We start from the raw sequence: 27,824 nt of genomic DNA on the forward strand, positions 1-27,824 counted from the left end.
TGCATCATGTAGTCACAAATGACAAGGCACCATTTGAGTTTCTTTAATCTATCATCGAGTCTTAAATTAAGTTTATTGGAAAAAGGCTAATAAACGTAATCAAAGAGGAAGAAAAAGAAATTCCTGAGAACACAAAAGAGGACACCTGGTAAACATACATTGATTATTTGGACATTAACAAAACCATTGCAGCTCACCTAGTCTCTGTGCATTCATGAGGCTGTAACTATGTGAGATGTAAAAGTATTACATTGGGAATCGCTCTCAGCGTCGCCACAGAACAGAAATAAGACCAGCAAGTCACTGACAGACGGGAAGGACAAGGACAATTAATAAACGGATATAACTTTAGTCTGACAAACAGTGAATTTAACCACAAGTCCAAATCCCTTGTCTTCAATGTCAGTAACCATCTATTGAGAGCTATCTATGGCTTGCTTCAAAGAAAAGCAAAGGTTCCACCCGGTGTAACATTCTGAGGGACACATTGAAGACAATCATGAGCACGTCATGGCAGTATTAAACATTAGTTACCCCCAAAACAAGAGCAGCATAGATTAATGTTCACACAAGTATAAGAGCTTAATCGTCCTGAAGTTTGTTCAGTCATTCATTGGCATGGCAAGAAAACTAGTCTTTTGCATTAGTAGCACACAGTAAATGCACATTATATACACACACTCTGACACAAATGCCTGTCACTGTCGTCGTTAAGGCACTAAAGTTGGAGGGGGCTGAGGAAATACAGGCATGGATATACTGAGTGGTGTGTTTCCAGCCCAGGATGTACTGTAGTATTCATCTGACCCATCTAGAGTACAGTCTGACCAATATTTGTCACAGGGCAATACAACACATACAATATGTCTTCAGCAAAATATCAACAGCCCTTGAATACACAACACAAACAACTGATATTCATGGTAGATAATGTGAAAACCCCCTGCTTTCAAGAAAACCTTATGTCCACTCGGCTTACATGGTGGCCCAGATGGAGATATAGTATGACTGCATGTTTTCTGTAAATGGGATATACTGTATTGTGTAGAAACAAAGAAGACCATTCATATCCAGCAGTGGATGACGTTTGGTGTATTTCTATTGTGCCACCTCAGAGTCAGGTACTGCAGACCTGTGATCAATACAAAAAACCACTGTTTCTTAAAATGTACCGTATCTTAGAGTATAACGCCATTATTTTTTAAACTCTTGCATTCACAATGAAATTAACAACTGAATTTGGAAGCTGGCCACCTTTGTTATTTTATATCCGCACCAAATATTCAGTAACAGTGTTCGTTTGGAGATTGGATCCTTATGAGACGAGTTGGGGCAAGCTATGGTGTACAGGAAGCACATAACTATGACAGAACATTGCAGAACTTTTCTTCACTCTGCATTCACTCCTTAGGGTTTTTAGTTTTGTCTTTTGAAGCTGGGTCCTCTCTGAGCAGTCACACTGGTTGACAATCATCCAGCTCAGCAGTAAGACAAACTTCGACAGATTTCATAGCTTAATTGCTGCATGCTGAGGAGTTTATGACCGATGAGAGATAGTTTGGTTGATCTGACAGGCCGAGAAAGTACAAGGACATGTCAGATGTCTTTTTCTCCTTGGTAGAGGTGTTCATTGTAAGACAGTGTCAGTGAAATCCTTTTGTTCCAGCTAAATATCCATCGGGGATGAATAATTCCCAGTTACAGTTTATTTTCTGTGATTGTTCTGCATGGCCACACAAAGATTCAGTGCTGGAATAAAGTAGGGAAAGATGACGTCATTTTAGACACATTATTATTGCAGCATTTCAGTCACAAAAGATAAAGGTCTTTCTCACATGCAGGAATAAATGACTGATTGACTGATTTTAACTGATTTCTTACCACAATTATGACAAATGTTTACTTTTTATTTACAAAAATGCTATTTGAATCCAGTCTTTAACCTATTTTAACCGAGTAAATACTACACATGATATACCTTTTTTACATAACAACAACTTTATAATTGATATTATATCATAAAATTAGTTCTGCCTGATTATATGTTCTACCAATCATTAATCATGTACATTAAACGTCATTCTTACCGTCCAATTAAGGGGGTCGGTGGGTCACAGTTTCCTTCTGACCACCTGTTTAAGGTGAAGCTCACTCTCTGCAGCTACAATAGGCACCTCGTTCTTTAGATGATATGAGATAAGGTGACTTATGCTCTCAAATAACATGTCTTTGGTTCGGACCTTTGTAGAGGAAAGGAAGAGATTGGAGAGGTAAGTAATCAAATAAACATGCTTTTATATTAATATTTATTTATGTGTGTGTATATGTACATAAATGTACATTTATATGTACATTTTATTTATTATTTATTTATTTATTCATTTAATATCAAAAAATGTTCCAATAATCAAATGTCTTCAGAAATAGAATAAATACAATTGAAGTTTATTTTTTGATTCACTGGCTTTATATGTGCTATAACAAATATTACAATGACAACATTTGACTTCACTTGATCTTTGACTTACCACTCCCTCAGGGTCTACTAGCAGCAAGTGTTTGGGCAAACCGCAGTGCATGCCTGTTAGCACGTACTGTCCCGGGTTAGTCGTACTTTCCCGCACAAGGAAGTCTCCGTCTCGCACCAGGAGTTTCTCTGCATCTCGGCGGCTCATGCGGCTGTGATACCAGGTCTCCCTGCGGAGCTGATCCTCATTAGGGGCAACGGGGGCTCGGCGGCGTGGAGGGCTCGGCCACTGGTCCTCCAGGATCCTAACTCCTCCACCAGCACCTCCACCTGTAGCGGACACACCGGAGCCAAGGGCCCCACCACTGGCCTCGTGGAGTTTCAGGGCATCCTCAAAGGGCCCTAAAGGGAAAGTGACGTTTAACAAAGTTTTTACTAATTACTAATAAAAATCTGACTGAATTTATGTGTCAGAATATGTTATTAAATCATAGGTCTTACTCATATCGAAGAGATCTTTCTTAGGACTGTCTGGTACCCTGCTTCCTCTGTGCCCACAGAGTCCATGTGCCAGTGAATCTAGGTTTTCCAGGCTCTGGGTGTTAACATACTGATGCTCCTCATAGTCTCTGCTACCAGGTGGTTGACCGTCAGCACACAGGTAACCATCTGATGTAAGGCCTGAGACAGACAGACAGACAGACAGACAGACAGGAGTATTCAAAGCCTATTCTGAGACATGAAGAACTGAGTGCATGTGTGTGTGGTATGTGGAGAGGGGGGTGAGAGAAGAGAGAATGTCCTTTGGTAGACAAAAGATAAGGAGCAGTTGTAGAACTTTTGTATTTACTTTTTAAGTGAGCAGTTCTTGTGAAAAATTAATAAATAAAGACATAAAATTGTTTGTTTCCATGGCACACGTTTGGCATGAGGATAAGGATTCATTGCTTTTACAAAGACTATCATAATAATTGCTCATGATTAAGTGCTGTGCCAATCCAAAGGGAATTCATAGAATCTTTATACAAAGCTGACAACAAAACGTGAACCACAAGATTCAACATTCTATCTGGAAGATCATCCTGATAAAAAGATTAAAAGAATTCCAATTCTAGGGAGAGACTAAACACAGTGCCTGTCTGTGCCAGATATACACATTTTTTTTTAGGCAAAGGGCAGAGATTAGACAAAAAAACATCCAACAAAAATGGTTTCAGAGCATAACAAACCAAATATACTGTAGCTTACTGGCTTCTCAAAATAAAAGAGCATAAACATCCCCACTATGGTGAAGTTAGAGTAAAAGGTTTCAAGCTACTCTTTTCTAGGTGTTATATCTGCATCCTGCCACAGGGTGTCTCACCTGAGCTGCTGGTCTCAGTGTCCCAGTGAAGCTCATAACACAGTTGACCAGGCGGATAAGATGTTTGCTCCCTCCGTACTGCAGAGCCCGTCTGCAGACAGACATGAACATCAAAGTACATTTGGATCGATATACATGTCTCTCATTTTATTTGTCCACACAATTTTCAATGCATGTTTTGGATCACGAGCCACTGCATTTCACCATTATTTCTCGCAAAGCTGCTTGGAGAGAGAGTGTTTTCTCTCACCTGCGGGCAACAGTGGGGCCAAGACTCATGTAACCATATCTCTTTGGCAATTATGGTGCAGGCACATCAAAACAAAGACAGTTATGGAGTATATGTCTGTGCTCCCACTGTTGTGGTTATTAGCAATGTGGAAAATTGAAGTTTATTCAGTCCAGGACAAAGAACAGATATTGCCATATTGTTTTAAAATGACACTATTAGATGGTGGAGATGGACATTACTCTCGTCACTAAAAACACTATACTGCAGTGGAAGAATATGTATCCAACTGGTTGCTCATTAAAACGTCCCAAATGTTAATTGTCATTATTATTATTACTATTATTCTTATTATTATTATTATTGTTGTTGTTAATAATAATAATAATAATAATAATAATAATAATACTAATAATAATTATAATGATGATAATAATAATTATTATTATTATTGTTGTTATTATTTATAATAATAATAATAATAACAATAATAATAAATGTGTATATGCGTAAATGTTTTATATATACATTGGTAGCCTGAATTAGGTTATCTTGTAATATACCAAGCTGCTAATGGCACTACTATTGTTCCCTTTAGTTCCATTTCACTGTAGCATGAGATACTGGTATTTGTTTTTATGTACATCTTCGTATATTATTTACATGTGTGACAACTGTTGTTCACTTACTTGTGTATAAACAGTATCAGGGGCACACCTGCAGTATATTGCTGTATTGCATGTTTTGTACGATTTATGAATCTGACTGGAAATCCTCTCCAGATCCTCACCTGTGCTGCCGTCTTGCTCTGTGGCTGGGTGTGGATGTGGCCCAGCAGAGCGCCACTGGACCTGAGTCTGGAATCCACTACGCCCCCAAGTGGAGGCTCTTTCCCTGGGATACTATTGTAGTAATCATGCTCCGAGAAGTCCTCATCTTCTCCCAACACTGGCTCCTCTGGCCTGACAGATCTGAGGAAGTACATACATGTAATATGGATGAAAGGAGCTTCATCCCTTAATTAAATGAAACACAAAAAAAACGATTAATGATAAATACTTCTAAATCCATGAATTTCACAATCTAATTACTATTTGTCATGATATTAATAGTAAAAATAATGATCAGCCTCTCAAAGGGATCAGGTCAGATCAGATGACATCTCTATATCTGAAAGTGATCTATATAAATCAGATAGATATTTATATAGATCATCAGAACTGCTGCTGCTGCTGCTGCTGCTGGCAGCAGAAAGATGTTCATTTGAAACCAGGACAGAAGACCAATAGTCTGGACTTCCTCTTGCGCCTCAGTGGCATCACAACAACACCTTACGTTAAGTCGCAGGGTGAGAATTTTGCAAAACTACATGAAGTAAATACAGTATATATAAAATGAAACAATACAATGCACTGCAAGCATGTAAATACATGCAGTGCAACATTGAAATTGCAAAGACGAGTGGGCTCTCCTGCCTGGGTTTGTAGAGCAAACCCCTTCCTCACACACTCGCACACACACACCTCTCTCCCACTACCTCCACTGGGTCAAGTGAGCATTCCAGGGCTGTAAATCAGTCTGTTTAGTCTGTCAGCAATTAAGATGCTGCAGCTAAGGGTGGTTGATACCAACACAGGCTTATTAAAAGGTATTTGGGAGCATCCACTGCAGTATTTAAGACTTCATCTCCAAAGCAGGTGGGGTAGCTCACTGGTTAAGACTGGTGCCCCATGTGCAGAAGACATCATGGTCACAAGTTCAACTTAACCCCTGCCAGGTTGTACTCAATTCCCTTGTAAGTCGCTTTGGATAAAAGCGTCTAAATGACATGTAATGTAATGTAAAAGTCTGCTCTGGCCATCACTATAAAGCTGATGTGGAAATAGAAGGGTGACTAAGAGGTAACAACAAAACAGACATTGTTGACATGACGCGTAAAATGAAAGTATTAAATATGCAGAGAAAGTTATAACAACCAAATAAAAAGAACTTCAGCAAGCAGCCAGAGTAAAAAAACACAACTGTATGGATATATGACAAATCCAGAATAATAGGATTTGTTATGATGTTGATATTATTAACCAGAAATTTGATACACTTGTTTTTCAAGATTACATGTTTATCTTCCTATAACATATCATTTATAGATTAATATTTGCTGCATTTGTCAACTAGTGCATTTCATCTCTCAGCACCATGATTCCGGGTGTTATTGTAAACAAACCAGCAGCAAATAAAGAATCTGAGGCATCCGAGGAGAGTCTTTGTCTATTCAGAGAGGTCATGGGTTTTGTAGAACTGTGCATTACCTTTCTACAGATGCCATGGTTTTGGGAGGGCTGTGCAGATACTGTTTGAACTGCAGCTCAAAAGCCTGGCCGATGGTGCTGATGACACTCTGGGCTAAACCATCAGAGCACTCCAGGATATGACATGCTGAAGGAACAAAAAGTAGACCATTTTTAATTCCCTTTTTCAAAACCATGTGTGCTATTGGTGATGGTGACATGTGGCATTTTAAAATGAGAATTTTAAAATGAGAAGTGAAAAAGCAGTTCTTCGGGGATGTACCTCTCTGATTCACTGGGTCTTTGGCCACATACGCTACATAATCAGGTGTATCCTGAAACAAACAAGAGGAAAAATTCAATTAGACCACATAAATTAGATGTATGTAACTACATTAAAGCAGTCATTGACTTATGGGTCATGAGATTGGGAACTAGTTAAATGCAGCCCAGTCCAGTTCAACAGCAACAACAACAACGTAGAGATCTAAATGCTGCACTCACTGTGTCTCCCCCAGAGGCAAATGAGATGGACTGCATAGGATGATGAGCTATCACCTGAAAGAGAAAACAGATAAATCAGAGACTTGCCAACTTTCTGTTTTAATTGATTAGTAGAGATATACTAATAAAGCAAAATAAAAAGGGCAAAACAGACTTCAGGGTTTAAAAATGATCTAACCTGTCGTGTGGTCGGAATGAGCAAGCCAAGGCCATCTATGGAAATATTGACTGCGATGCTCATGCCTGCAAACCGTAGGTTACTCTTCCCCATAATAGACTGGAGAGCTTTATTCGGGGCCTAAATGAAAAAAAAAAAAGTTAAAGGAAGTTATTATCACACATTTTATTTGTCTGGAGTAAAAAGCTGCATGGAGTAGTTCTGTTTTGTCACATTCAGTGCTTCAGAAAGCATCACACATGCTGCTGTGTGCATAATATTGATTCTGGAAATCATACCTTATGTGATAAATCTTATATATCTGCCCTTCCAGCAACAATTTAAGCAAAGTGAAACATGCACAGAAGAATTACAAGTTTACTATTAACCTTCTTCCTCCAAGGCCCCTTTCCTCCAGGCACAGCTTCGCAGAGTCTATTGATGGCTTCCCTAATTAAGTAAATGAAGAAAGGTCAACGGTCAAAAATACAAGGATATATTTGTAATGTGGTGTCATGTGATTCATGGTTCCTGTGCACCCACATATATGATGACATATTTATCTCAGTAGGGCTAAATGGCTAAATCAAGGGTAAATCAATAAAGTGGTCCATAGACCATTTGTGAGTATAACAAGAAAAAGGTTTGACAAATGTTTAGGGCTTTAAGAATATGGTGCATCACAATGATGGAAAAACCTGAGGTTAAAAATGAACAGAAGCTTTGTATTTGCTCCCTCGGGCTAATGTCATAGGTCACAGACCCGTCACAGTTCAAAGCTCAACAAAAGGTTTTTCAGCAGCACTGCTCATTATGTACTAAACTAGCTTTTACCACTGATTTACATGGATCTTACAAAAAACTAAACAATCGTCAACAAGTTTCCACTTTGTAATATTCTGTTTTGTAGACGCGTCAAATAACCATACAATATTTATTTGAAAATGTTGCTTTGCAAATTGCTACATTCACATGGATGGATTATCATGGACAATTTATGGATACATTACAGCAATATATTTCCCTTTATATGTATAGAGGATTGATTTAACATGCAAGTACTGTTTTCCTTCTCTCTGAAGTTTCAAATGCTTTACAATGTAAAATAATCAAGGACTACACATTCAACAACATACGGCTGCTTTAGGGCATCTGTATATGCATTTACTTTGACAGAGCAGAACTGTTATAACTCTGCAGTGACGCAGCTGTAACTCCTGGGAAGGTCCGACTAATGCCCATTTAAAGCCCCTGTCCTCTGTGAGCCTGATGGCCAGAGCGAGGTATAGTGTGGATTTGAGGCTGGAGCTGAACGCTGTCTCTGCTGGGGGTAGTGGGGACAGCAGTCAAGGACCCAGCTGCCCCTATCAAATGGCTCGTAAATATTTAAAAAGCAGCATCCAGGGCACCATCTCGAGTAAAGGTCTTCTCAGGGATTTTTTACAAACACCACAATGTTCCAATGACTCATGCTGATGAGAAGGCAGAGTGAGGAGGAGGAGGAGGAGGAGGAGGAGGAGGAGGAGGAGCAAGGGATCGGCTGATGTTGATGTTGTTTTTGTCTGTAGCCTCGGTATCTACCCTGCACTAAAATGCTGAGCTTCATTAGTACTGGTTGCTGTTTAATACACAATAAAGACCTCAGTAAAGTTATGTAAAAAAAAATCAACCTTTGAATCACATGCAGTGACAATCCACAAATTACAAACACAAAACCCTGTGAACTGTTGATTTTTGGCCTTGTTGATCAGCAAAATATTCTCAGAAACACAGGCCCTGTGTCAAGGGCATCACATGGGAATATGGACAAAAAAAAATGATGCAAACACAAATCCGATTCATTGGTCAGATCAGACTAAAAGGACGTAATGCAATAATTTGTATAACATAATGTGCTCAGATTATGTTCAGTATGATTTATCCCATTGCTAATGTTTTGTTTTGCTGTTTTGTTTTGAACACCACTAACTCACTCCCTCCTCCACCTCCTCCTCCTCCTCCTCAAAAAGTTACAAACACAGACATTATCCAGCCGGGTGTGTGCATGGGGACCACTGCAGCTTTCCATAGTCATTAGCGAACATCATCAATAATAAATCTCTCTCTCTCTTTTTTTCTTGCTCTCTCTCTCTCTCTCTCTCTATTTATCACTCCATCTCTGCTCTCCACCCCTTGCACTTAAGCCTTGGATGCATTGTGGGCTCAGATAACAACCAATCGATTGTAAAGGGGGGGTGGGGGGGCAGATAGGGTGAGAGGGGGGAGTGCACCTCTCCCATGTGGTTGAGGATAGCAATGAGATTTGATAACAATAACACACTCAGAATGTGAGGCTTAGTTCTATACGTAAACATATGACTTCTCGAGCCACTGAACACTCAGCTGTGTTTGCTTTTAAAACTGGGACACACAACAAGGCCTTCCTGCTATCAGGCAGAATCATGTGACTTTAGTCTGACAACGTCTGGTGAAATATATTACAAGATCCCCCACTGGTTGCGCTCAAAATGGTTCAAATGTACCCGTCCAGCACCAATAAAACACAAATTCTTCTGACTGATGATGACCAACTTACCTTGTCACCTGAGTCCTTGTGTTGAAGTCCAAGGAGCGCATTGACTTCAACACCTCAATGCAGCCCATGTACTGCGAAGAGAAACACACAAAACAAAAATGGTTCAAATCAAAGACTTTTAAACTATTGTGTTTAAGTGTTTATACACAAACAATAATAATAATGTGAATTGCTGTGAAGTAACCACCGTTTCACTATGTAGAATGTAGACCACATCCTTAAAGCTTCATGTAAATAAAACGATGTGTGATAGTAAAGGCGTTCCCTTATGTTGCCAGTAGATGGCACAATGGCTGATTAGCCCTAAAAAGAAGATGGAAAAAGAATAGAGATGTGTTGGAAGCCTGCAGCGTCCTGCAAACATACTCTTGGCCACTATCACGATTGCAGTGGTAACCTGCATACAGATCAGAAGAGGTGGAAGGCGGGATGTGAAAATATGTTGTTTTTTCTAACTAGATCGCCCTAAAACACACTTCCGTGCATTGCGAGGTCCTCAAAAGTGTGCTTTAAGAGTAAGTGAAAGCATTAAAGTGAAATGCAGTGAAGAGGAGTCCAGCTGCAGCTTCCTAATGGCTGTCAGGTTGAGGTGCTAATGGCTCCTGAAATAGATTATGAGCACTAAGAGCTCCAAACAGTGGACAAACTGTAGATTCCTAGTCCTCTAGAGGAGTGTGTTTGTGCACTGTATACTCTCATTACACAGAAGGTTGCTCTGTGCTTATTCGTACGGCTGTGCATTAACATACAGCATTGACTGGTATATAGATAAATAAAAAAATAAATAAAGGTAATTACAAAGAAATGTGATTATTTTCACAGGAATTTGGCAAATTCATGGTGCTTATGTGCATTCACTTTGATTCTTATTTGCATAATGGTAATGATACTTTGCAGTAAAGAAACAGTTGTTAACTTCAAGCTACATTTGGTATGTGTATTTGTTTATGAAGCTTATTTGTTGCTACATAATTTACATCCTATCCACACTTCAGTCTTTTGGCTCAGTCTTAGCCATACATTGTATTTCCCTGAAGAGAAAGAGACCAAAACAGAGGGAAGGCAACCCCTGAGCTTGAGAGCTTAATGAGCTTTCTAACCAGATTTGGAGAGGGGTGAGGGTGGGGAGGCTGGTTTTCATCAGGAAAATGGTCTCTCTCTTTTTTTTTCTCATCCCTCTGCCAATGCATCCATTGTCACTCACTCTCTGCTGATAAAATACATTCCCTTCTCCATCACACAAACCACACTGATATCCATTTTGGCCAAATCACTTTAGTGAGAAAGACTTTCCAAAATGTAAGTGTTTATGCGGGAAATCAACTCCTTGAATATTGCCAGTTGACAATTTTGCATTTGGACCAAATGTTCCAAACCAGAGTGAGCTGCAAGCTGCACCGCAGACCGGTGAAATGGCTCTACTGCATTTAATCTGTTATTTTGGTGCTCCTGTCAGTGTCTGAGCCTTTGCATGAGGCGCTTGGCAAAAGTATTAAAAACAGAAGTTTATGGTTGTGTAACACACTGTATGTAGCAACAGTGTTTCTGGTATCACAGCACTGCAGCGGGCGTGTGACAGGTGTTTAAATTGTTGTGGAGGCGGTGAGACAAGTAAGACGTTGGGAATTAAAGTGTGTTCATCGGGTGTCATCTTTATATCAGTGCAACAGAGCTGGAGACAAAGTACCAGAGGCTAGTCCAGAGTTAGACTGACAGTCCATTAACATATTCTTTCTTTCTTTCTCATGCAAAGCAAGACAAATGGATGAGATGCAGACAATGGGGACAGTCGGTTGTTAATACTCAGTATCTAATGCAGTAAAAATGATTGTTCAATAACTTGTCTTGTTAGCGAAGTTGAAAATCACAACAGACATGACATATATTAATAATTTGATTAGGAAATACTGTGCACCAGATTGTAAGGGCACAGTATACAATGACAGCGGTCTGGTTTTAGTATAGCTGTCTAAATGATAGCTGCTCTGGCAGCTGTTGGGAGTTCTGTGTGTGATGGTTGCTGCAGTGTCCTGTCTGTCAGAGACACAAGAGGCAGCAGGCCAGACACAAGAGTCTGAATAACGACCACAAGGACAGGGAAAGTGTAAAGAATACTAAGTATTAGATACATGTCTCTTCCAGCAGAGGAGTGATTGAGTATAGATGAGTGTGGCCATGTTCGAGAGTGACGGAGAGAACAGAAAAAAAGGAGTGCTCGAGCTGTGCTGATTAAAAATGGCACAGCACAGCAGAAATCTGCTGTCACTTTGACACTAATACATGCAGCAACTACTCCTCCCTGCATGGATTTATAGCCAATTGCACATGGTATATATACTACAACAGCTTTAACTGCCGTCTGTATACAATTCCCATTCCAAACATCTCACTTTATAGCAGTACACATTCAGGAATTACAATAATACACTATTAAAAGCTCAGCCTTATAATTAACTGAGTTACCAATTAACTATGAGAGCAGTAGGGCTGAAACATTATCTTGATTAATCGTTTACTAAATGAATCAACGTCAACTATTTTGATAATCGATTAATCAGCCTGAGTGCTTTTAAGGAATTAAAGCAAGTTTTCTGATTTTTCAGCTTCTTAAACATGAATATTTTCAGGTTTCTTTGCACCATATAACAAATAAATCATTCAAACTGAATCTTTTTTGGTTTCTAGATAAGACAAGACGAGACATTTGAGAACATCATCCTTTGAGTAACACTGATTAACATTTTCTGACATTGCAGCCCTAGAGAGCAGTACTTGTTATGAAACTAGGAAAGCTCTGCAGGGTGATGAGCGCTCATACAAACTCATCACTGGACCCCTCCCATACTGATCCAATCGTCTTTTTCCACATCACATGATGCAAATGGCTGTGATTAAATGTAATTGAATATAGGAAGGAATGGTGCCTGTATAATGCAATTAGCAAGCATGCTTGGGCCCCAGACTGTGCTAATCAGAAGCATGTCATTAGTTTGGGGGGCCAAGAGTCAGAGATGAACAGAAGTGCAGGATTATTGCTTAGGGGAGATCATTGACACTGACGTCAAGCAGGCTGCATGGGATGGCAACCCTTGGTAAACACAAATCACAACACACACTGATGAATATGTCTGTTATTCTAGCTTATTATCTATTTAATTTCAAGTCTAATCACGTTAACGTCCCCTTTTATACGGCTCCTGATTTAATTTATTAAAGAACACATTGTGCAGTTTACGTATTACATTTAAATCATAAATCAAGATTTCGAGTAATTACACCACCTATAATAAAGACTAGGTTGACAGCTGTGGATAACACTGCACTCAGCCTCACTGCACACAAATGTAAACAAGTGCAGAGCCTCACAAAGAGCACCACTCCCACAAGCTTACAGCAGGAGCTCAGGCACAGGCATGGGTAACATGCACTGTAAATCTGACGTGTAGTATATGATGCACATAACCTGGGCTGCAGCAGAATAACAATCCTTTCCACAGTCTGCACACATCATTGTGTGGCTTATCTTTGTCCACCCTGATGCCTGTGTGCTATCCTGATGCAGTCTCCCACTCCCTACCTGCATCTATGTGGATTCACTTATGTATTCACCAGCTATCGCCACATGTGCTGCATAAGAAACTGCCTGGCACTGTGATATCCTTTTGTTTCCCACACAGACAGAGAAACATTTGAATTGGGGCCATCAATATTACGGCATCCACTAGTTCCTGTGGAAATATAGTTATTCATAATTAGTATCTGAAGGAGAAAAGTTTAACTTTTTCTTTCACTTTGATGACAAAATGACACAAAGCTGCAATGAATATACTGTATACATTTAAAAAATGTGACTGGTGACTCACCCTGACAATATAAGAGGCTCCTGGTCCTGCAATCTTCTTGTCAGGGTGCAGCCAGCCCTGAGAGGGTTTGTGAATGAAGCTGCCCTTTTGGTTGAAATCTTCTCCCCCCAGCCACATGCCTTCTACCCTTGTCCTGCGATTCAATCCTGACCTGGAGCTGCTGGAAAGACTTGGGCTTGCCATAGCCTCTGAAGCCCCAAATCCATGCCCCACTGCACTGGCAGAGTTTGCTGCTGCAACTGCTCTCTGACCCCGGAAGGCCTGTAGAGAACAGGGGGTGACACACACAGGGTCACAGGAGTTAAGAACTGCTGCAAGACTTGCCACTGGGCCACTGGCTGAAGTTGCACCGCTGGGTCTGTGCGATGTTGAAGAAGGGGAAACAGAGGCCTGAGAAGGAGCTGCTGCTGCCTTGCCAGAGTCCTTGCTAGAGCTGGAGCTAGAGCTGGAGTTGGATGGGCTCCGGCTGAGCAGGGAATTGGAGAACTTCCACTGGGGCATCTTAGGGATGAGCATGCAGAAGGTTGTGGTGCCATCCTGCTCCCCGTCCATGCAAGGGGAGTCAGCCAGGGCTGTAGCCCTGGCAGAGGAGGAGGTCCTGGTACTGGGATCCAGAGTAGGCAGGGGAGGCAAAGGAAGGCTTGGGGTGGAGGAGGCGACTACTGGTGTGGCCACAACTTTGCTGCTCATGGCTAAGCTCTGCATCAGGTCGTCGGAGGAGGTCACAGACTCGTTGCGAAAGCGGTCATACTTTGGCTTAAGGAGCATGCCCGGAGGAGCCGCCTGAAGCAGGAGCTGAGGAGGGATAACTGCCAGAGGATGAAGGGGGGGAAGGGGGAAGGGGAGGAGTGGAAGGTGCGACACAAGAGGAGAGAATCCTAGAGAAAAAAATCTTCCAGACAGAGGTCTATATCCTTGCTGAAGTCAAATGAATGCAGTCTGGTCCTCTCCCGTTCACGCACACAAACTGTCCCACTCTCATGCTGCTCTCCTCTCTGTTTGTGCTGGCCAGCTTCCTTTTACTGCCTGAGGCAGCTCACTCCTACACTCACAGTGTCTCTCTCTCTCTCTCGCTCTCTCTCTGCTTCTCTGGATGATGTCATTGGGTCTATTAGCCCTGCCCTGCCCAGCTGCTCTCACTCTCTATTAGCTAAAACACATCTGCCTGATCCACCCTGCCCTCCTGCACGCACACACACAATCAACAAGGCTGTCAATAAGCTGACACAATAGAAGAAAGCAATGACAATGAGGTTATATTTAAAGGAACATTTTTTTACATGACTGTGTTAAAGCTGGCTCTTTTTTTGTCTAACTGTCAAGATGATAAATATGTGTACATATAAGAATGTTTCTCCTCTGCTGGAATGTGCACAACAACAAAAACAACATGTGGTGGCAATATCCACTGACATGGCTAGATTCTATCACAAACTATGTTAAGAACCATTTTCTTTTCTACAACAAGGCACAAGTATGTCTGCGCATCAGCATTAATATATTTACACACGTTTTAGTAAGAAACTTTAGATTGAATAAATACTGCCATTACCATCTTTCACTTACTGTAGTTTAAGGGTACGTTGTGAATTGGTATGTGAGCAATTCCATTTGTCAAGGCAGTGCACAACAAACTTAACAAAGGAAACAATGCAGCCACACACTCATAAAGGACTGTGTCCGAAAAAAGCCTGTTCCACCATCAGTCTGAATTCTCTTCCCATCTTCCCTCCCAAATGCCAGAGAACAATTAGCCATCTCACCACAATCCTTTGGCCCCCTCATTTGCAACCTCCGTCATGTATTTTTCTAAATCCCTCTCAATTGTATTTTTCCTCTTACACAAAGGAATTATAAAGTATGCTTCAACAGTAGAGATGCTGAGTGCGAAAAACACTTTTTTATAAAATCGGAACTGACATTGGTCTTTTTTTTTTCTTTTTTGTGGTACACAGACATTTGGAAGGATGGGGCAGGAACTAAATGGGCACCTACTGCGCACCAGTGAGGCAGACCACTAGTACGCTTAAGACAGGCATGTCTGACGTGTGAACTGGGGCCAAAGGCTATCACCGAGATGGGCATTTTCTATACAGCACTGAAAATCATTTCCTCTAAGTACACCCTTTGGGACACTGTCATGTAGGGGCATTAGGCCATTTCATAACGGCACCCTTTGTGATTGGAATGGCACCCATAGGACACAAAGTTATAAGAGCATCTTATAGAGAAACACTTTTCTCCACTAGAAAGGCACTCCATTAAAAACAATCCATATTTTCAATTTATATTTTGCTTTAGAGGCCACATATGAATGGCAGCTAGTATGGTACGTCCTTAATGTTTTTACCACCCTAGAGGGCACTTTAGTGTGCATCTTGTGACTCAAGAGGACACTGTAGCGCAGTGTTTTTGTCCATGGGGGTCAAAAACACTGTACATGCAACTGCACATAAGTAACAGTGAATACAGGAGGTCAAAAAAGAAAATTAGGAATAATCCATGAAGTTTCACAGTTTGCATGAAATTAAAGATGAGAAAACAACAGACAACGTAGTCAAAAAACAAGACAACAAAACAATTACATGTTGTCTGGAATGATTATAAAGTTAATAACCCAATAGGCAGTATCATCAGTTACAGTTACTAAATAATGCCACCTTCACAGAAAAGCTCAGTATGTTCTTGTCAAGAACTAAGATCATATATATCAATTAGAACCATACATACAATTTGTTCTCTGAAATTCAAAGATGGATCAGAGTAATAAATCTTACCTTTATATCGAAGTCTGAGGAGAAAACCATGCACCCAACACAGTGCTCATCCAACGACTTTTGTCAGAGATAAATAATTCCTACTCTTATACAACAGTCAACTTGTGTGGTTGAATTTAAGAGCAAGTTCATGTCACTGCTCAGGACACCATGTTACAACAAAGCACACGAAAACCCAACACACACAAAAACAGCATCATCTGTGTCACAGTGACACCACGTTCACTGCCTTCCCACCTTTCCCCAAACAGCCAATTGCTTCTTGTTTGTGTGCTACCCAGCATGAAGTTACTTATAAACCAGATGGAATCGATACATGTTGACAGAAGCAACGGGCCTCTGTACATTTTGTCCCTCTTTTCTGGCAAATACCTGCTCTAACATATTAAAAATAAATGTATTAAAAATGAAGACCTAGACTTAATAGAACTATTTAAAAGTATTTCCAGGTTTGTACAGTATATTTATACCACAATTTCAGGCACACAGTTAGAGTATAGCAAATTCCTCTGACCATGAAGAGTTAACATTTTACCGCCTGACTTTAGTGCTTTGCATAATATGAGTGGAACAAATCCTGCTGTGAATACACCACCGCTCATTAGCAGCCTGAAAACAACAATTACATCTTAGAACAACAGCATAAGTTAACTACAAGACAGAAACCTCAAACGATGGTGTTTGGTTAAAATGAAGATAGTTTGCATTGTTAATAATTGACTAAAGATATTTACATAAGGCCTAAAAGAAATATAATGTAAAAGCTGAGTGATTCACAATGTAGCATTATAGAATGTCACAAACGCTTAGTTGAAAAATAAAGAATACAGTTAATTGTTTTGGATTTTTAAAATCAACAAGCATGCACAATTAAATACATAGAATAATATTATTTTAATGATAGTTCTGTAGTGTGAATTGGTCATGCATTTGATCAAACCCAAATATAGGTTGTAGACATACAAACTCCGACCCACAATTCACACCTTACCTCTAACATTAACCACTGGGTCAGAAATGAGGTTCTGCCTCATTGGGATGTATTTGTGTCAAGGACCTTGTTTTTAGAGGGTGCCATCTTGCACAGCCATGTTTCTACAGCAGCCTGAATAGGGAAAAAAACAGCAAAAGAGAGTTTTAGAGTGGAAGCTTACTATGCAAATGGGAAAGACATCTTTCTGGTATGTAAAGACAAATCCTCTATTTCAGTAGAAGTAACACAATTAACGCTAACGTTAAAGTACAGTGATGTAAATAGGCTGAGCAGAGTCAGCTATGGACTTTTCACAGAAGGCAGATTTATTCTCAATAAGATAATTGGCTCTGTCATGATCCTCCTCTTCTTCACATATACTTCACACATTTGTATAGCAAAATTAAGGTGGAGCAAGAGATCAGGTGACTCTAATTATTATTACTTTAATTAATTTATTTATTTATTTGAGTTTATTTGTTTCCATTTACAGACTCAAAATTCTTCAGCTCCTGGTATATAGAGTAGAAAGCTTGCGCACCACTGGTGCTACACATACCACATTTTGAGAACCATGGCTCTATTTGTTACACAATGGAACTGTAAACATTGCTACAAATGCAACATTTGTACAATAATTGAGTAACTTTCTAAAAATATCTGATTTCTTTCCGTGTATAGTGCAATGTACCGGGAGCAGTTCAGTGAACGATCCACTGTTTGTTAGAAACACATTTTGAGCAGCATAACTTCGACGTCAAGGGCAGGTACACAGATGAAGAGCTCTCACTGAGTCCGTTTTTACGTTGTCAGAAAAGTTCTAGCGAATGATAAGCCCGGAGACGTTCTATACCGCTCGATTATTGTGTTTGAACACCAGCAACTACTACATGGCACACATCCAAATGTTTTCACAATAGCTGAAATATGGGTGTGTTTTATTATTATTATTATTATTATTATCGCCTAAAAACAGTGTCAACAGTGACAAGCAATGTTTCCTGTTTGTGTCTCGTTTCGTAACCGAGTAACTGACTCTTTTTTTTTCCAACATAGACGATCTTTGTAGAAGGGCGGGTCCCTGGGCAGACCAATCCGCGGAAGGCGGGGAACCGTTGGGGTTTGAATCGTGGTGGTTGGAGAAAACAGCGGCAGATGACAGCAGCACTAGCAGCTTATTACGACCTGAAGTACTGAGAAGCAGTGCGCTACAATCGCCTCTTGCCACTCGCAAACATCGGTATAGCCTCTTGGGCCTTAGCGATATCGTCAACCGAAGATGTCAAAAAAACAGATTCACTATTCTGACAAGTACAACGACGAGCTCTTCGAGTACAGGTCTGTTTATTGGCTGCCGTTTTGGCTAACAGGCATTGATCGTTGAAATTAGCTATGCTAACTGCGTCGCTCAACATAACGTAAACACGCAATGCTAACTTCTGCCTGGTGTGTATAATTTAGCAAAATGTATGGTATTATTGTATATGTTTTACTTAACGTATTAGCTATTTGTTGATATTATGCTAGCGGGGACGTGTTTTAAATGTTATAATCGGTTTGCTTTGGGTTGAAGCCCGAATGTGAACAAAATAATAATAAGAAAACATTAATTGCGTTTTTTACCGTTGTGAACTGGGCATTGTGTATTCATATACTTACAAATGTCCTGTTGCTACTTTACCGGCCTCTAGTGAAACGAAGCATTTTTTTGTCTGCCGTAATTGCGTGATTGCTTACAGGTGTGTTACGTGTCTTTACGCAGGCATGTCGTGCTTCCGAAGCAGCTGTCGAAACTGGTGCCTTCGTCCCACCTGATGACAGAAGATGAGTGGAGGGGACTGGGAGTGCAACAAAGCCAGGGCTGGATACACTACATGATCCACAAACCAGGTGAGTGGGCGTGAAGGATAGATGCACATCTTGTTCTCACTTGGTCCAAAAACAAGCCTCAGGAGCACACGTACGTGTAACGCACACATGAATAGCTGCAATCGTTACTTTATTTCAACATCAGTAGTAGGAGGCTTATGATGGCAGCACAGCATAATGTCATCATAAGGTTGTTTTTATCTCCATTAGGGATGAGACAATACCAGATTTTTGTGTCTGATGCAGATACATTTTTAGACCATTAATGAACTATGAAGCTGTAAACACATTTGTACTGAGTCACTTCAAAGACATAATTCTCTCAATTGTGTAACAAATATTGATTAATATCTGATTCAGGGATTTTGACTGATACCAATGCTCATCCCTAATCTTTGTGTTTTTCCAACTGGTTCTTACACTTTCTTTCGCTGTTAATTGTGTAGCTCTAAAGTATGACTTAATTAATCTGTACTTAGTCAGTCAGACCATTTTCAAAGTTCAAAGTGTGAGCATTTAGCTTAACAAGACAAATACCACAACAGAACCAATAGCGGCTGCTAGCATGTGTCAGTAAACTGTTTAAATTTTGAACTAACCAAAGATAGCTGAAAAAAATTAACATGATAAAACACTTCAGTTAGTAATTATCATAATAAATGCCATATAGTTGGATTTTTGCTCCTGGGTGACCTTGGAGGAAACCAGTTAATTGTCATTTCAAATATATTTAAGGGCAGAAAACAAGGGGGCGAAACGTTAGAGAACTATATCACAAAGTGTCGACACATTACACAAACATTTTTATTGATGTGTATTGAGCTTTTCTCATTGTGTTGATAATTAGTGTTATTAAGTCATTGCACTACTTGAAGCACGGCTGTGTGTTTGTCAATTTATCCACTGTATGTTGTAGATGCTGTACTGTAGATGATACTGATATGATTATTCTTTGTTTTTCACTCTAGAGCCACACATACTGCTTTTCAGAAGGCCTCTCCCAAAGGAATAAATGGAAACCTGTTATCATCTTTGCCCGCTTTGTTTCGTCTTTGGACCATACTTCATTCCCTCATACATCTCTACATTTGTTGTAATGTAATTGTGTAGAAACCTTAGTTGTATTGTGCTTTTCTTGTTCTTTCAAAGTCCCTCAATTTTTTAGAGGTAATGAGAGGCAAATATCTTGATTCCACTGTGAATGTTAACCTTAAAATTAATATGGTGAAGAGTTGCCTGTCAATTGTACACTTAAATGTTTTTGAATGTCTTTTGATTTCCACCATTCTTTCATGATTATTTACTGAGTCAAACAGGCATAGGATTTTATGTTTTTCTTAAGGTCATTTTTCCTTGAAGGGGTTTCTGTGTTTGAACATGTTTATGTTCTTTATTCTTATGTTATGTACATATATATATTATTTCTAGGTATTATAAATATTATTGTCATGATTGATTCTGCAAGTGCTTTGTTGCCGGATGAACAAAATAAAATGCTTTCTTTTATATTTTCCTGTCATTGCATTGTTATGTTTCTATCATTTACTGAATGTGATACTTTAGTCAGAAACATTGACAACTAGTGGGGTGACAAATTCGGAGTGTCTGATGCCCAGAGAGAAAGCCGGGGCCCGGGCTTTGTGAACAGTTACTTTCTCTGGATTGTAAGTTCCAGGACCAGGTTTCTTGGTGGCATCTTTGGGTAAGCTGTGTCGTCCCAGCATGGAAAATGCTGGCTGTCGGCGCAAATACACTCCTGGGTCAGTAGTGTTGTACCTGCAAGGCCCAGGTGTCTTTGCTAAATCCACAGATGGTCCACCTGTGCTGTAACTACCTGATATTGTGTAGCTTGCACTGGCCGGCTTGTGTGGGACTTGAGGGCCCATGAGTGGCGGAAGAGAATACTTGTTAGGAGCGGGTACTGAGTCCATGCTGCGGTATTGAGTGCGGGAACCCATTGTGTAGGATGGGGGTCTGCGCTGAAGGTTGCATGGTGGGGCTTTCTCAGGACTGTATGCACCAGGTCCAGGTGTTTGGAATAACTCCTCTAGTGAAGAGAATACAGTTGAATAATACAAAGCAACAAACTGGCACCATATGGCAGAGCACACGTGGGGTTGAGTTTAAGTTACAGCAGCTGACAACTGTCAAAAACAAGTGTTCTGTTTTTGCTGTATATCGGCGTAAAGGGTTTGGTTTAAGTAAAAAAGATGTATAAGTTAGGCTGCACTTTCAAATTATATTTAAATGGATCTCAAGAAAAATATGCACCAACAGGAAATATTTACTTCCAATGGAATAGTAGCACTTACTCTTTTCTTTTATTCTGCTCAACATGGAGTATGCAGGAGTGCCATCCTTTCCAAAGCGAGTGATTTTTGCATCAACATAATACTGAGGCCCTGGACTGCAGTTAACACCATACACTGTAAGGAATGTAGACATTTATTATAAGTTTGATATACTGTCTCTTGTCTCTGTTTGAGTTGCTGTGCCTCAAATAAGGCTGGCAAGGTTCCCATTATATAATGTAAAAAAAATAACAAATGAAACATTGTCTCCCCCTAGTGGTTCTAAATTGACAAGACCAATTTGCACTGACAAAGCCTCTGCATTCTATATTCATGCAATACTTCATGGTTGTTTTATAAATGGTAATCACTGAACTTTTGAGTAAGACAATAACAAACTATTTATTTCAAAACATAATAAGAGAAAGTGGCTCACGGTTGTCACTCATTCTGCTGTGGAAAGAGTAGGCAGGGCTTGTTGGTTTGGTGAAGTCATGGCCATTAAATCCAATGGTTGGAGGAAGCCCATAGCGACCAGGACCTGGCCCTAGAAAAGAAGATATGACACAAATGTGCAGAGGACATTTCACATACAAGATGTGCCATTATTTTTACTAGCAGTACGATAATTACACAGCAGTTGGGAAGAATTTCATTAAGAAATGCTTCTTTAAATTATGCAACTGCAGCTTCATCTGCCTGAATAGAATATGGTTATGTGGAATACTTGTTATAGTATAGTAATAGTGTAGTACAGTAATATTTGTCTTCACTTTCACATTTACCTAAATTTAAATAATAGTAATTTGATTTATTAAAGCATGTGTAGCGTCATTATCATTCTGCTCTCAGAGACACCTGTCAGCCAATCAGCCCTGCAGCAATAAACTAAAAGACTGAATATGATTTGGTCTGCTATTCTCAACAAAGTCAGACATATACGGCTACCAGAGCAGAGTAGTGCTGCAGGTGGCAGCAGCAACACAACATCATCACACAGGGAGAAAAATGACATCAGCATTGAAATGTTGAGCACACAGAGCTGAACAGGTGGGAGCATTTTTCTACTGAACAGAGCGAGTCCTGGCAAGTCTGCACACTGACAAATCCTCCACTCTGTTGGGGTCAGTGTTCCTCTTTAAAAATGACGACGTAACAAATAAACCACCAACACCACGGCTCATACACATGAGTTCACACAATTAGTGTTTATATATTTTTCCCATAATTACATCCTTCATTCTTCCTCAATAGTTACCTTTTTCTCTTCCTGCGATTGCTGGATATTTTTTCTCCATTGACTTTGCAGATGCCCTTAAATGGTGAGAAATGCACACACCTTAATCAAAAGAAGACAAATACTTTAAGATATATCATGTTTGTAACTTACCACGTGTAATTCCCTTTCAGCCCAACCTAAGGCTGGAAATTCAAACATTTAACAGATTAATCCATGTCAACGTTTGTGCTCGGCCTTCAAATATATACAGTATATGTATAAAAGAGTTTTGTTTATCTGGGATCCAGCATTCCCTATGCCTGGACTAATTCTGAAACTCAGACCCCAGAATGATCCAGAATCAATCTCTAATTTCCTCTGGAACAATCAGGAAACCCGAGACCTATAATTCATATCAAAGTGCCAACAGAAGAGCCGACTCAGCACTGGATAGGGTTCTATCATTCTGCCCGTTTGTGCTTTTCTCCCGTTGCTCCATCAGCGGTGGCTCAGACAGGTGAATGGCCCTTCCTCCACAGTGGCAGATGTATAGGTTCACTCGGCGGCTTAGGAACAATGTCATCACTCCGATTCACTCTCATGTAATGCTAGCTCCCCCTGCAAACCATGAAACCACAATCCCCCTCTCCCCCCTTTCTCTTTTCACTCTTTCTGCTCATCACAGTGTGGAGACCCAATATCACTCTTCAGCCAGGCATGCAGTTGCCGGGGAGACTGCTGTGGATACTCTGCTGCAGCCAGGTCCCCTGCACTGCTGGGTTATTGTCATGACACAGCTACAAAGTTAGACTGGAACATACATCATACTGAGGATCAAGCTTTTCTCAATCTATTTATCAACAAACAATGTGGGAAAATCATATAGTGTATATTTCCCTGCATGAAGAGGACTGCCTTGCGTCTATGTTCCCTCCTAACCTGATCTCTCCAGGGGAAGCGATGCATTGTGTATTGTGCGTATGCATATTTTCTTCCACCAGACACACGACTGCAGAGATAAAGCCCTAACACAGATGTGGGGTCAGATGCAGTGCAGCACACCTGGAGCAGTTACAGCAGGCCCCAAATGTTCTAGTCATAAATTGACAACATACAGCTGGACTACACTGCTGGAAATTAAACTCTCCACCCTCTGGTTTCTCATCTTTGACGTAGGGTCAAACCGATTACCCCGATGCAGTTATAGTTTAGCCCTCTTTGATCTCTGCTAATCCCAGAGATAATTTGTAGTTGGGATTTGAAGGACTTGTTTAAAGGCCTGAGCTGCCAGAGGCCACAGTAACTGAGAGGGCAGACAACAAAACAAACATTAAACTTTAACAGGCTCCAACTCTCTCAAAGCTGCTGCTGCTGCTGCTGCTTTGGTAACCCAAAATCTGGTGTGAGCACAAACACAAACACAAACGAAAATATGCACATCCAAGCTTTGGCATGTGTACAGTGTGCAGGAACTGAAACACACATGTGCATTCTGCTTTCTGTCTCCATCGCAGCAGCTTGCCAGAGGTCAGGGAGTCAGTTATCAAAGCAAAAGGCCTTCTGAAGCAGCAGAGCTGTGTCACTGCTGGCAGGAAATCATCTCCAGACTTAACTAGCCTTTCAAATGAAATGGAGCAACACAAGATTGATAAAGCGCTGCAGTGGAGCCGCTTTAGCCCAGATGCTATGCTCCAAAAAGTGAGTTGAGATATTTATTAAGCCTGAGAAAAGGACCTAAAACTCCAGTGCATAACTTTATAATACAAACAAATGCTTCCTTTTTTTTTTTTCACATTCAAAACATTTTCAGATTAGTTCACACAATGCTGATTAAGCCTATGTGACATTCCTGCGACACTGCACACAGGATAGGATTTGTTTCATGTCGAGACAGTTAAAGGCAACAACAAAACAGGTTAAAGTGTGACTGAAAACACAAAAAGTGAATTCTTCTGCACAAAAGAACAGGGCCGTTCAGCCGTTTAATGGGTAAATGCTTCTCGCCGCTGTATACGCACACACCACACAACACTCCCACAGTCAGGTCTGCCCATTTTCAGATAAAGGACGCAGTATATGTATGATGTCACATTGTTTTTGTTTACCAAGACCGAACAGAGTCAGAATCACAAACAAAAACAAGTTACGCACAGCAGCTTTAAACGTAGGAAGTTTTGTCCACAAAACTACAACCCTGCCTTGTTTACAAACTTTATTCTTGTTTGTTTTAGAAAGCACAATATTTGACACGAATTTGGGCTTTGTTGAATCAAATTTGGTACATTTACACAAATTTATAACTTCATTCTTGATTTTTGTTTTGTAAGTTGATTGCTTCACAAATCCAAAAAATGTAACGACAAAAAAAGAAAAAGAAAAATACACAATAGCTTATGAACTGTACAATCAAATCTCAAGGTAGGTAAGGTGAAAAGGTGACTACTTGAGAGTAAGTGATGTCCATGTCTTGATACAATAGTTTCATGACATGTCAGCTGGTGCACCACTGGTGAAAAGACACATCTCTTGTCTTGAAACTGTAAATTCCATTAGTTTGAGTCTTTGCTGCAGCTCTGTCCCCCTCTCACTCCGCATGTTTCCTGTCAATTTCTGATGTGCTGTGTAATAAAAGGCAAAAACGCCCCAAAAATCTCAAAAATGAAAAACATTTTCAGCTTATGTTTCTGTAAAGCATATGGTTTGCATATGTCTTCTTCCAGCAGGATACCAGCACCAGAATATCATCAAACATTTCAATAATTGGGTTAAAGCTTGCTATGAATAAAAAAAGCCTTTGATAGCACAAAAGGTATCCTGTTGTTTAAACAAACAAAAATAACGAGGGCAAAATGTCGAGTGTATGGCAGACAATGACAATGAAATATAAAATAATAATAATATGACTTCTAGCTACAAATAAATACCACAGATAGAAAATATAACAAAATATTTTGCTTTAAGTCAGGTGTAATTACAAATATAAATACTTGATTATTTCTTCTAGTGATTATAAAGGCAGTACAGTGAATAACAAGAGGATGCTATGGTGCCTATTGGTGACCAGGAGTCTGTAGAAGAAAAATAAAAGTCTGGAGGACACACTCACACTCACACCCAAGCACAGACACACACACACACACACACACACACACAGTATATAAATGCATCTGCTCTACCATTCAAAACAATCTCACACCTAACAACACACACATTCTCGCACACAGCCACACTCTGTCACTCCCCAGACCCCACCATCTCTCCTCCTTTCAGGCTGAGCAACTCCAGAGTCCCTCTTCTCTTTCCATTCACTAGCATATTCACAAATAATGTACAATTTGGAGATGGGTAATGCTTCACTCTGTGAAGGTTTCTGTGGACGACAAAGGGGAACAAAACGAGCATTTAGTAAAAGAGGACATCAGACACAGTGAAAACCTTAGGAAACCAAGGATCAAATATCATTTTTAAATGCTTTTAAGTGAGTCTACTGCAAACCTAAGTGCTCTGGAAAGAGAGACTGAACCTCAGACCAGTTAACACAAGCAGACAAATAAATATTCACACATTATCTGATAGACCTGGGCCCCAGTCTTAAAAAAATACATGATACAGTGGAACGAGGCTAGAAATCCAGTAGCACAGAAAAGCAATCACAAACAATGATGACGGGGCTCATACCATCGTTCAGGGGTGTTTTTTGTGTCCAGTGCGGGAAGCTGGGTATCTGCCGGCAAGAGCACTTTCTGCTGTACATCCCCTCCACCTTCATGAAGGTCAAAGCGGTCCCCTCCGTCTGCATCAGCAGGGAAAGGATCAGAATCTGGGTCGTATTCATAGGAGTAGTAGGACACTTCCGCCATGGAGCCCTGGTCCTCTTCACCTGGAGAGATCAGTCATGACAATGAAGACATGCAGTGATGTACAAAAGCCTTTTCCAGAGGAGTTGCTTTCTTAAAATGTAATAAAAACTGAAAGTAACACGCTTTGTTTCAGTAGGACAAAGACAGGCCTCATTCTGCACGAGTTACACCGGCATGGCTTCATAGACAGAGCATAGACTGTGTTTGCTTGACCGGCCTGTCTGCAGTCCAGATCTGTTCCATATTGAAAATGTTTGGCGCATCATGAAGAGGAGAATCACACAACAACAACAACAACAACCATGACCTGTGGAGCAGCTCATGTCTTGTTTACAGCAACAATGGATGAACAATCCACCTGCAAAGCTGCAACAATAAGAATAAAACCTTATTCTGAGTGAGTTACAGGCATCAATTTCTAAATCTAAATCAGATTTGAGGTTTTATTGCATTTTCAGTAAGCATCCCAAGTTTGTAGCTGCTAAAGATTTAAATGTTAGGTGTCATGTGGACATGCAACTTAAATGTAAGGTCTTCAGCAGCAATACCCTGCCAGTGACAGTAGGGGTCCTTCCATACTTAAAATGCAGTACAAGTTACTTCAAAATGACTTTATTTGCATGGAAAAAAGTTTTTCAATAAACTATCATTTAAGATATGCATGTATTTAACGGTTGTTAAACCCATAATAAACCATTAGCACGGAGTCCTGCCACATCTGAATTTAACATGACCAGACACAGAACACGAGCAGCTGAAAATGAAGCCTGTGTGTGTGTGTGTGTGTGTGTGTGTCATACTGTATCCTCTGGTTCACCAATAAGACAAGTCTGCACATGGAAGCTAATACCAGCGCTTCCTCCCTGTTGCAGTGGAAATCGTCAGTTCCTTGGCACAACCCACTTTCACCTATTACACTCGCAGTGCACTCAGTGAGCGTGTTGTCAACATTCTAAGGGTTTACAATGACAGTGTTTTTACAGCTCTCATATTGTAGGAGAGAGTGTGTTTGAGTCTGTGGGCATATTTGTATGTTTATACACATGTGTGTGCATATTATATCAAACATATATATGTACGTGTGTTTGAGTATATCACAGTATTCCTGTGGTACGTGTGTTTGAAGCCTTAGTTGTTCAATGTCTCTCTCTCTCTTTGAGCTGGAGGCTGGGAAACTCTCTCTCTCTCTCTCTCTCTAAAAGCCCATTAAAGTTGTGTTGACCTCACAAGGTCAAAATGTCCTCACAAAGATAGTTTTGCTTGACAATTGGTCCACACAGCCCACGCGAGCCATATACACACACAGTTTTGCTGTTATGTACTCAAATGCATATGTACGCACACACACACACACACACACAAATACAATGATACTGACACTCTCTCCTA

General features: G+C 40.3%; 4 protein-coding genes across 6 annotated transcripts in view; 1 reads left to right on the top strand and 3 right to left on the bottom strand.

The window, feature by feature from the left end:
• Positions 1 to 38: 38 nt before the first annotated feature.
• shc2 (SHC (Src homology 2 domain containing) transforming protein 2) lies at positions 39 to 17,266 on the bottom strand. Of its 3 annotated transcripts, none has more exons than XM_044044468.1 (14): positions 17,215 to 17,266; positions 13,447 to 13,707; positions 9,584 to 9,654; positions 7,398 to 7,458; positions 7,030 to 7,149; positions 6,852 to 6,905; positions 6,631 to 6,682; positions 6,369 to 6,495; positions 4,850 to 5,030; positions 3,831 to 3,921; positions 2,969 to 3,148; positions 2,529 to 2,869; positions 2,088 to 2,240; positions 39 to 1,749 (listed from the first exon to the last, which is right to left on the bottom strand). In XM_044044468.1, exons 1-13 carry the CDS (start codon positions 17,221 to 17,223, stop codon positions 2,112 to 2,114), a joined length of 1,677 nt encoding a protein of 558 aa, XP_043900403.1. In that variant the 5' UTR covers positions 17,224 to 17,266; the 3' UTR covers positions 39 to 1,749; positions 2,088 to 2,111. The 3 variants fall into 3 exon arrangements, with proteins under 3 accessions (XP_043900403.1, XP_043900402.1, XP_043900400.1); XM_044044467.1 differs by lacking the exon at positions 17,215 to 17,266 and adding an exon at positions 16,224 to 16,380; XM_044044465.1 differs by lacking the exon at positions 17,215 to 17,266 and having other exon boundaries at positions 13,447 to 14,352.
• A 1,056-nt stretch (positions 17,267 to 18,322) lies between these two features.
• On the top strand, positions 18,323 to 20,573 carry cks2 (CDC28 protein kinase regulatory subunit 2). The gene is made up of 3 exons (XM_044043904.1): positions 18,323 to 18,534; positions 18,959 to 19,086; positions 20,034 to 20,573. The coding sequence occupies exons 1-3, from the start codon at positions 18,476 to 18,478 to the stop codon at positions 20,075 to 20,077; spliced, it is 231 nt and encodes a 76-aa protein (XP_043899839.1). The 5' UTR covers positions 18,323 to 18,475; the 3' UTR covers positions 20,078 to 20,573.
• Positions 20,559 to 22,877, bottom strand: odf3l2b (outer dense fiber of sperm tails 3-like 2b). Its single transcript, XM_044043903.1, has 5 exons — positions 22,747 to 22,877; positions 22,615 to 22,670; positions 21,793 to 21,903; positions 21,378 to 21,491; positions 20,559 to 21,112 (listed from the first exon to the last, which is right to left on the bottom strand). The coding sequence occupies exons 2-5, from the start codon at positions 22,652 to 22,654 to the stop codon at positions 20,625 to 20,627; spliced, it is 753 nt and encodes a 250-aa protein (XP_043899838.1). The 5' UTR covers positions 22,655 to 22,670; positions 22,747 to 22,877; the 3' UTR covers positions 20,559 to 20,624.
• A 1,895-nt stretch (positions 22,878 to 24,772) lies between these two features.
• Positions 24,773 to 27,824, bottom strand: part of cpamd8 (C3 and PZP like alpha-2-macroglobulin domain containing 8) — a 39,732-nt gene continuing 36,680 nt past the window's right edge. The window contains exons 43-44 of the mRNA XM_044043902.1: positions 26,254 to 26,455; positions 24,773 to 25,945 (exon numbers count right to left, since the gene is read on the bottom strand). Coding sequence (XP_043899837.1) covers position 25,945; positions 26,254 to 26,455 — 203 coding nt within the window. The 3' untranslated portion in view covers positions 24,773 to 25,944. The remainder of the gene's footprint in view (positions 25,946 to 26,253; positions 26,456 to 27,824) is intronic.

This window comes from Solea senegalensis, linkage group LG14 (assembly GCF_019176455.1).
Source record: "Solea senegalensis isolate Sse05_10M linkage group LG14, IFAPA_SoseM_1, whole genome shotgun sequence".
In the NCBI taxonomy this organism is placed as follows: Eukaryota; Metazoa; Chordata; class Actinopteri; order Pleuronectiformes; family Soleidae; genus Solea; species Solea senegalensis.